The following is a 10,556-nucleotide window of genomic DNA, read 5'->3' as shown; positions in this document are numbered from 1 at the left end:
TAGTTTGGCGTGAATTGGACTTTATTAATTTAGCCTTTTCCAGTCCTCCAATCCATCAATGTTGAGAAGCCAAATTCGTGCACCTTGCATTGTGCTTCAGGGGCGTAGCCAGGATTTCTAGGAGGGGGGGTTCCAAACTTGGTTCCAACGGAAACGGTACGTACAAGACTTTGGCGTTTACGCTACGCAAAAAGAAGACGCCTTGGTTGCCGTTGAGCGATCGTGTTTATCACTTTCTCGATATTTATGTCGCGGTGATAATTGATGTTCATCAACGCCAGCTCAGACTCTCGCTCGCTTGACATGGTCGACCTCAGGTATGTTTTTAACCTTCTTAGTGTACTGAATGAGCGCTCACATTCAGCTGACGTTATCGGCAACGTGCACAAAATGCGGACCAGGTGTGGATGTTAGGAAAGAACTCTCGATCGCATGCTGTGAGTGTCTGAACTGCACTGGTGGGAAGGTCGGCATCCTCAGTGCTGCACCACTTTCTCTTCCATCGCAGGAGCTCAACATCAACCACATGAGGAGAAAGAAGGTCGTTCTCATAAAACTCCAGCGCTGCTTCAATGTCAGGATTTCTGTCTCCGACGGCTACCAGCTAAGGAAGAAGATTAAAGAGGCTTCACAAGACAGCACCATTAGTAGGAAAACCACCAGCTCGAACAACACCAATGGATCGTCTACTAATTTCGCGGGCATTTCTGTTATGCACACGTGCATCTTGTTACACAGGAATCCCAGCTCTGCTCATGTCTCCGAAAATGCAAGTGAAACGCAAATAGATACCACAATGACGTTCACTGTACTTACTGCCCCCGCTTCTGGACCAAAACCCGTGGAGGCACCCTAGGACTCCCCGCGTTTATACATATAAGGAATTTAAAAATGTAAGAAAGTAAGTACTGTAAGTAAATTTGTTAGTATGCGAAAAAAATCTCGATTTGATCAAACTAGGCGCGCACGGTGGTCTCGGGTAATATTTCAGCAAGCGGGCAAGGTGCTGTCGGGTAGCTGTCATTCTGCAACCACGAGGTCTTTGAGCAGCGTTTGACGGTCTTGCGAGCAAGAGTTTGCGTTTCGTCGTCTTCTAGAAGCATTTCGAGTTCTCTCTAGCAGTGTTTCAAGGTCTTGCAACCTTGAGTTCGCATTTCGCCATCATTTAGCTGCATTTCAACCACGAGTTTGCGTTTTGCCATCTTCTAGCAGAGTGACTGTCAAGGTCTTGCAACCACGAAGTCACGTTTCGCCATCTTCTGCATCTTCAGCAGTCTTTCAAACCACATAATTATACATACAATACGTTGTTGTTTCACAAAACAAAACTGTATGACTGTAATAGATTTCAATGTGAAATTTACAGAGAAATATGCTAACCAGCTACTTGGATGTTAACTTCAATAAATATTCAATCGTTTCTTTTTTAACATTCGTATGCACAGTATTTATATCCAGTAAAAACCATATACAGGGGTTAAACAGATCTTCAAAAGCGGGGCCAGCAGTGAAAACTATTACCAGTTGTAAGGATAGAACAAAACGAGGAATTTCAGGAATCGCGAGTCCATTGCACTCTTGCTGGGATAAAATCGCTGTACAAATAGGAGAGGGGGGTTTCCTTGACGCGAGAGGGGGGGTTCCGGAACCCCTGGAACCCTCCCCTGGCTACGCCCCTGTGCTTTTCAAAAGTGTGTTCGCTAATCTTCCTCTATTTCCGCCATATTAAAAGTGTTAGTTCCCAGGGCCTCTTCTCTTAGCTGACTTTCGGTCACTTCTATTTCCGCTTTGTTATCTTTTAGTTTTATCAGAACATCTTTTAGTTGCATACGGTCACGCATTAATGATTCAGGAAAGCGATGTAAGCTCCACAACATCGATGTATGACATCCAAAATCGATGTATCCCAGACGAAATTGATTTATTTTATTTTACAACTTGTATTATAACGCATAACAATAACGTAATTGAACAAAACATTGATGTATCCATGTTCGCAAAAAAAAAAAAAAACCCAAATACGTCCTTAAATATTTGAGTTGATTGTCCTGTTAAACTAGTTTTACATTTCGTTTTCCTTTATTTATACAACTCACAAAAAACAAACAAACAAACAAATGACCACACTAAAGACTCTCAGCCTGGGCATATTCTTAGTGTGTACTTCTTCTTTAGTTCTGGTTAATCTCAGCCTGAACGTCCTTATAAAAAAGGTTCTTATAAAAAGGGTGTATATACCATCGGCCTTTGATCGAAAACAATGCAAGGTTTGTAAAGACCTTTTCTGGTGAGCCAAACTCACACAAAAGCGACATCACCCACTTTATTTCTCTTGTGTATGTCTTGCCTGCTATGTGGTTTTTCGGGCGATTTAGCGCGATTCCAGTGAGTTTTAGTTCCATCGCTCTCTCTCTATTACTAAAACTCACTGGAATCGCGCTAAATCGCCCGAAAAACCACATATCAGGCAAGACATACACAAGAGAAATAAAGTGGGTGATTTTTATTTAAAAATTCGTTCATATTTTTAGCCTCTAAAATAAACCGTTTTTCTCCCATACAAATCCTTATATTTTTCAACCGTTGCGTAACTAGCGCTCATATTTCGAGCTTGGGCTACCTGTGCGCGCACGCGACGCGAGAACAACTAAAGCGACTGTTGCGTGACATTATAGTGTAGATTATTTAAACGTTACTTAAAACTATTGTCATGTCGAAATTTGCATCGGGAGGCCGTTTATCGTCCACGTCGTTTCACAGAGTAAATGAATACGAGTTTCTTGTGGAAAGCAAGTTTATTAGAAAGCTTCGTTTCTCAGGTAAGAATTTGAACTGCTTAATTATAAAGCAGTGTTTTATTTTAACAATGAGAACGTGTCCACATATACGCGTTGTTGTCGTGTAACCTCTAGCATGTTTCACTGTTTCTGTTTTGGGATTTTAGTCTTGCAACGCCCAATGAATCTATCTTCCATTTGTGTTAGAAGCTAAGAATGTGTTTTTCATCGATTCACTTTAGAGCATGGCTATTTAGCTGCAACAACGACAACAGCGACAACGAAATAAATTTTACTACATAAACATTAACATTTAATATAAAACCACATGGAAGCCACACGCGACTACACATGCAAATTTATTTAATGTCTTGAATGGTTCCCTGATATCTATACACTAATACAGAGTTCGTTTTCGATTTAATTCGTTCAACAGATAACCTGCAATTTAAAATCAAATGAATGAATGCACTGTAGTTTGAGAAAACTCGCGCTTTCTTTCGGCATACCGGCCTTGACCTATACATTTCAGCCGCTGTAGTTGCTTTGAACTCCGCAAAAGGTATCGTGTACTGTCTCAGACGCTTCAGGAATTGGCGTTGGTTTTTTTGTGAATTTACCACGCTCCTTGGCTTTAAAAATATACCCTAAAGTGAGTAGCTGAAGTACCGTAAGTAGCACCCTTGTAAAAGTAGCGAGACATCGAGGGAAAATTTTGATGTTTCAACATTTTGATGCTTTGTCTCAACAGGCAATAATTTAATCCGCGAATTGTCATAGTTGTCATAGAAATTCTTCCGTTAATGCTGTATTTGTATATTCATACCTTGCCCTGCCTTGCTCAAACATGAATTGTTTCTAGAGATAAAATGATGGACCTTTCTTGGAAAGAAACAACGCCTCAATAGTTCAATAGTTACGGGTGTTACTTTTCAGAGTAACATAGTGACGAGTAACGTAGTTATGAGTAAGTGCAAAAAAATCCACAAGTTAAAAAAAATAAAATAAAGAGAAAACGAGTAACGAGAACTAAAATTAAGAAAAAAAATGAGTGACACACTCGGACACCAACCTAAGGCCTGGTCAGTACCTAACGCATGCGCACAGCCATATCACCCAGGCAGTGGCAGCCATGGACAGCTGTTTCGTCCTTATTAGGCCTCATCAGCATGGAAAACCCGTCGGGTCAAAGAGTGGGGTTATCCCGCGTATCAGAGCCCCTTTACTACCGAGGCGGGTGTAAAACTCTCCTTTAAGCGACAGCTCCACAGCACACATGTGGTGACTGTTGGCTGGGAACCGCACGGCAGTTCTCTCAAAGAGCGGGGGTTAACCCGCGTATCAGAGCCCCTTTACTACCGAGGCGGGTGTAAAACACCCCTTTAAGCGACAGCTCCACAGCACACATGTGGTGACTGTTGGCTGGGAACCGCACGGCAGTTCTCTCAAAGAACGGGGGTTAACCCGCGTATCAGAGACCCTTTACTGCCGAGGCGGGTGTAAAACACCCCTTTAAGCGACAGCTCCACAGCACACATGTGGTAGCTGTTGGCAGGGAACCGCACGGCAGTTCTCCCACGGCATGCGCTGATGAGGCCTAACAAGGCCGAAACAGCTGTCCATGGCTGCCACTGCCCAGGTGATATGGCTGTGCGCATGCGTTAGGTACTGGCCAGGCCGTGGGTTGGTGTCCGTGTTTGTCACTTGCTTAAATTGATTGTCTTAAACATTGTTATGCATTTTACAGCGGTTACCAACAACACGCGACCTACGGCATTCAAAAGAGTCGGATAAAGTTGCGTTTTGGTGGACGTCAATCAAAGAAAAGCCCGTTGAAATTATTTTGAATTTTAACAAGATTTCCTAGGTAACCCGGAGAGAGACTAAGAATTTTACCTCGCTAAGATCTCTGATACGCGGGTTAAATTTATTCTCGAGCCAGATCAAGCGCAAATAAAAGGTATTTTTGAATTAAAAATTTCAATTTTTACTGCATGTGATAATTTACTCACTTGCACGCATCGCTGATTTTTTATCAGGTGTAGCGATTTCAAATGTTTTATAAAAAAATACGGCTTCGTCTAAACAATGCCCATTTTTTTTAGATAATCTGGCTTGGAAATTAACTTTCATAAAGTTTACCATCCGTCAGCAGATAAAACTGTCAATTTCTTGGTTCTGTTGGGTCTCAGAATTCAAAATAATTTCAACGGCTTTTCTATGATTGACGTCCACCGAAACGCAACTTTATCGGAGTCTTTTGAAGGCGATAGGTCGCGTGTCATTGGTAACCGCTGTTAAGTCTTTTAGAAGTGTTGCTGCTTAGTTATTTCTGAAAAATACGTGGTTGCCTCCAATTTTCTTTTTGGATAACTATAGTCCTAAGGTGCTAAGATCTGCTTGTACCCCATTGTCATAAACTACGCAAAAATATCTCTGTATTAGGAAGTACATTGAAATTTGTAAATGTAAGTATTGTAAGAAGTGTAGTAATTGTAGTGTAGCATACGTCTTCGCTTTCTGTGTGGTAGTAGTAGTAATAATGATAATAATAATAATAATAATAATAATAATAATAATAATAATAATAATAATAAGAATAATAACTTAATCAAAATGGGTTTTCTCATACAAATTACAATAAAATCTAATATAAACAATTGAAATCTAAAATTCAACACTTAAAAGTGATAAAACATTACCATATTGTTTAAAAGCTTAAAATACGTATAATCACACCTATTAAGGTGAGGCTTTACCTGAATTTGAGTGAAATTTGAAGAGGTTTTAAGAATGGATAGAAGAAAGAAATGATTTTTGGAACACTAACAGATAGTCGATAACCACGCAAGAGCACCCCAGGTTGCCAGTGGACTAACTTGGTATCCGTCTATTAATTATTAACCACAAATTCTAATTTTAAAACTTCACTAAATCTTCAACATTTTTTATTTCTTTTAATTTTACCAACCCTTCAAGAAAAATTATTTCCTTCCAAATATACCTAAAAATCACCCAAAAATTCATAAAACACCCCAAATCATTGATTTGTGTTATGATTGGAGGGTTTTTGTGTTGCTTGAAATGCAAACAAGATATTTCCATTTGACCGATTTTAAGCGGCGTGAAAACGGCTTTCAGGTGTACCCCCACCTTAAGTGTCAATGGCTTACGAATTCGTCTCGGGCACGTCCTTTAATTGCGTTCTTAAAAACATCAAATGATTCTATGTTTGCTAAACTCTCTGGAAGGTCATTCCAGAGCTGAGCAGCCCTGTATGAAAAAGATCGCTGACCTGTTGCTTATCTAAAATATTGTATATTAAGGCGGGGGCACACCTGAAAGCCGTTTTCACGCCGCCTAAAATCGGTTCAACGGAAATATCTCGTTCACGTTTCAAGCAATACAAAAACCCTATGCTCATTACACAAATCAATGTTTTGGGGTGTTTTGTAAATTTTTGGGTGATTTTTAGGTATATTTGAGAGGAGATAGTTTTTCTCAAAAGAGTAGTAAAATTAAGGGAAATAAGAAATATTGAAGATTTAGTGAAGTTTTAAAATTAGAATTTGTGGTTAATAATTAATAGACGGATACCAAGTTAGTCCACTAGAAACCCGGGGTGCTCTTGCGTGGGTATCAACTGTCTGTTAGTGTTCAAAAATCATTTTCTTTCTTCTATCCATTCTTAAAACCTCTTCAAATTTCACTCAAATTCGGGTGTACCCCCGCCTTAAGCTTACCTTTATTCCTAGTATTTCTTGTATGCACCTGGCTTCTTGTCGTGAACTTATTACACAAGGATGGTGATGGTGGGGCTAATCCCTTGATGCATGTAAAAGCCTTTTGTATGTGTTGGAATGATTACTTCGCAGATTTTATTAATTTCATTTATGTTTTAGAGTGTTAGACATAGCCGGGCTTCTGTTTTAACTCGTTCTTTTCACTTTCTTTAAACTCTTAGGTACACCGTATAAAATGTACCACGGTTATGTTGGATAGCACAAATCAAGACGTAGCTGAACGGAGTTTAAAAATTAATTCAGCTATATCACACAATGAAAAGAACTGTCGTTGCAGTTTTTACAACGGTAGTGTTTGTTGAAGTAATTGTGGTGTTGATCTTTTACATGCATTCAAGCAACATCAAAAGGAACTTTACTTTGAAAAGAACACAGCGAAGCCAAGGAAATTTGACAGGTAATATCACTTCAATACCGCACATAGACAGGACGGTTACTCTGAAAGAAAATTCATCCGAACTTGCATCGTTAAAGAATATTCGCACCCAGTGCTCTCAGCTTACGTTTACTTTTGTTTCTCACATCACTCAACCACGCTTTGAAGAAACAGGCACGAATCCACTACTATTAGTATTAATTCCATCGGGAGTTGATAGATGGTACTGGACACGAAGAAACGCTATTCGGAATACTTGGGGCAGTGGTCATCGCACGTCGACAGTTTGGACGCAAGTATTCGTCTTGGGTAAAACAGTCGATTCTCAACTTGAAGGTGAAATAAGGAACGAAGTAACCGAGTTTAATGATATCCTTGTGCTCGACATTGAAGATAATTATGACAATTTAGTTATCAAGACTTTCTCTGGGTTTCTATGGGGATTAGTTCAGGTAAATCCCCGTTATATTCTAAAAGCAGACGATGATGTTTACGTGCGCGTTCCTTATCTGATGACATGGTTGGAGCATTACGCACCTGGTCTACTTTATGGAGGTAGTGTGGTACCAGATGGAGCTGATGTGAGGCGGGCAGCTAACATGAAGAACCGTGTTTCACGCGATTGCCTGGCTCAAGATCATTACCCCCCATACTGCTCCGGACCTTTTTACGTCGTGTCTTCAAGTGCTCTTTCTTTGATATTCCAGAGCATGCGTAAATGGAAGGCTATTCTAGCAGAAGATGCATACATTGGATTACTGGCCCACGAAAGCGGCTTAAAACCCGTTAAGATACCTGGTTTTGAGTTTAGAAGCCTTCAAGATTACGGAAGGTGCAACTGGGCTTCCGCAGTAGCTCTAGGGCATAATTATGATTTTTTAGAATACACTTATATACGAAACAAATTAGAAGAACACAGTGATCTTCCCAGGTATTACTTCCAGTGTTTAGTCATAGAATGGGCATTCTTTATATTGCTTTTTGTCATCCCAACTTTTGTGCTTGTTTTTCTATACTTTGTTAGAAAAGTTAGATCCTTGCAAAGAAACCGTTCGCGATGAAGCTTGCGTTTAACATTTTACGAACACAGTTATAGTCTAGGCATAGGATTGGGAATGAAGGAAAGAATTCGAAAACGGGACGTTCTATTTCACAATATTTTCTTTTTTTTTTTTTTTTTCCATCACCACACACGTTACCAAAAAAATTGAGCGGAGGAAGGAATATCACAGACAGTGGTGAGGAAGCCTTAGGAGAAACTGTAGGGCTTATATAATGTTTAAAGACTGTGAGCAGTTGATACAATTACAGTTGAGACAATCACAAAGCGAATAGACGGAAAAGTATCAAAAAACGTTTGAGAAAAAAGTAAAATGAATAAAATAATAATAATAATAATAATAATAATAATAATAACAATTTTTTTTATATTTAAAAATACTGTAATTAAAAATACTGTATTAGTAGAAAAACAAACAACAAATACAGAAAGGCGATAAAAGTATCAGTATCGGAAGAAAAAGAAAAACGCTTCTTAATTCTGCAGTTCATGCTAAGAATATCCGTACAAAAACTTTTCGAAGACGTTGTTCGATCAATAATAATCTTAATTATCTCAATAATAATAATAATAATAATAATAATAACAATGATAATACTTTATTAGTAGAAAAACAAACAACAAAAGAAAGAAAGGTGATTTATAATAATAATAATAATAATAATAATAATAATAATAATAATAAACAAGAGACTATGAGGTAAGAGAGCGAATCCCTGTGCCCCATGATAATTATTTTCAATCTTTTTTTTTTTTTCGCGCCATGCTATTTTGGGAAATTATAATCTGCCATTGAGTTTAAAAATAAATGACGTCACTCTAACTGACCAATAAGACGTCGACATTAAAATAGCAACGCAAACAAAAATAGATTGAAAAAAATTTTTATAGGAAGAGGGGCATGTATGGGGGATTCGCTCTCTTACCTCATCGTCTCTTGTAATAATTAACAATTATTCCATGAGCGCGCGTTGGATATGAGATGGTAAATAGCCAACGAGTCGCGAAGCGCCGAGTTGGCTATAACTAATCTCATATCCAACAAGCGCGAATGGAACAATTGTTTTATTAAATTCTCCGCGTTTGGATATTGCTGTTGAAGTTTACTGAATTTTATTTTAAGTACAAATTTCTTTCAAATTAAAACGACAGGATGTTGAGGCAACTTCCGACCAAAGCGCGCGAAACCTAATGATCACATGACACGCGCAGCTCTTTGCAAACGGAGTTGATGAAAAATCGAAATCGAAGAAGATCGGACACAGTCGGACATCTCAAATTCAAGAAACGTTTTGTTTTAAATGTACGAGTTACCAAACTCGTCAATAGGTAGTCTGGATTGTCAGCCATGTCCTTCCCCTAACCCACAAGGAGGAGACGGCTGACATTTCAGACTGGTCAATAGGATAATTGCACGTGACGTCATGGCGGCCATGTTGGTGGTATGGAACAATAAGATTTTTCTCCTCTGGGAGTTAACTTCTATTTTTAAACAAACTATGTGAATAAATTTGGGCACAAAATGGAAGTACTGCTAATTGAGGTAATAGCTAAGGCAACAAGTCAAAACCACCGAAGGAGGATGACGGTTATCCTTTCCACGTTGACGAGTTGAATGAAAACTCCGCAGTTGTCCACAAAAGGGAGTGAAGGCATACAAGCAAAACATGCAGCATTTATGCAGCAGAGACTTCCTAGATTTAATGTCAATACTTTGCAACTCTCTTTCAACCTAGAGATCGACAACTTCAAACTGGAAGAGCCTGTTTAGACCTCAAAAAGAACTAACAACGGGCTTGGTTCCAACAGTAGTTTATTTCTTCGAGATGTGATCAAATTGCTCTTACAACTTTCAGCACCTGACTTCGCTTGGCTTGCATGTATAACGTTTACTCAACTCAACTCAAGTTATGTTAACAAGTTATGTAATTAAAATATATAACTGGATCATATAATACCAGCAAACTTTGGTATGTAAATGACGCAGCCTCTTTTTTCTGAAGTTCCCCTTTACTTTTTAGGCCACTTCTCTATGTCAGGTTAAGGTAGCTATTGTTGTTGGAAAGTTACAGTGTTTGTACATCACTCAATTCCAGCACGATGCGCCCCATTCCCGGGGGTTAAGAGCTTATTTTTCCATTTTCCGCCCTCGGGGTCGAGAATTAACCGTACTCCGGCCGTATTTGAGTGACGGCCTCACGATTCTGACCTCATTATATATTTCGCTGTCATTTCATTTCAACGATACGTTGTTCGACAAAATACGATAATTTTGGGATTTTCTATGTCTAACGTGACTGGACGAAAATGAAATACTTGGTCCTCAGAATGAACGTTTACTGGAGCACTTACAGGCCAGAATTAATCCCAAAGAGTATAGAATGTACGCTCTGAAACAAAGAAATCAGCTGTACCGTGGGGTAGCCTTATCGAAACAGCTTGTTTGTTCCAGCCGTGGGGCATTGGCCGGTTCGTTTTTAAAACCTCCTGATGCTTGGTGGTCAGCCGGGAGGATGAGAGGGAGAAATGGGAAATACTGG

At 39.2% G+C, this 10,556-nt stretch overlaps 1 protein-coding gene across 1 annotated transcript; it reads left to right on the top strand.

Annotated features, from left to right (window-relative positions):
• The first annotated feature begins 2,673 nt into the window (after positions 1-2,673).
• On the top strand, positions 2,674-8,655 carry LOC146457399 (beta-1,3-galactosyltransferase 1-like). The gene is made up of 2 exons (XM_085092099.1): positions 2,674-2,819; positions 6,742-8,655. The coding sequence occupies exon 2, from the start codon at positions 6,836-6,838 to the stop codon at positions 8,015-8,017; it is 1,182 nt and encodes a 393-aa protein (XP_084948225.1). The 5' UTR covers positions 2,674-2,819; positions 6,742-6,835; the 3' UTR covers positions 8,018-8,655.
• Positions 8,656-10,556: the final 1,901 nt, after the last annotated feature.

The sequence above is a fragment of the Pavona decussata genome, unplaced genomic scaffold, assembly GCF_977016875.1.
Source record: "Pavona decussata unplaced genomic scaffold, jaPavDecu1.1 SCAFFOLD_244, whole genome shotgun sequence".
Lineage (NCBI taxonomy): Eukaryota > Metazoa > Cnidaria > Anthozoa > Scleractinia > Agariciidae > Pavona > Pavona decussata.
The sequence above is the reverse complement of the archived record's forward strand: the minus strand, read 5'-3'. Positions and strand labels throughout refer to the sequence as shown.

What these genes read in the sequence shown, in the direction of transcription:
- LOC146457399 (XM_085092099.1), top strand. Translation starts at nt 6,836, where the DNA reads ATGAAAAGAACTGTCGTTGCAGTTTTTACAACGGTAGTGTTTGTTGAA.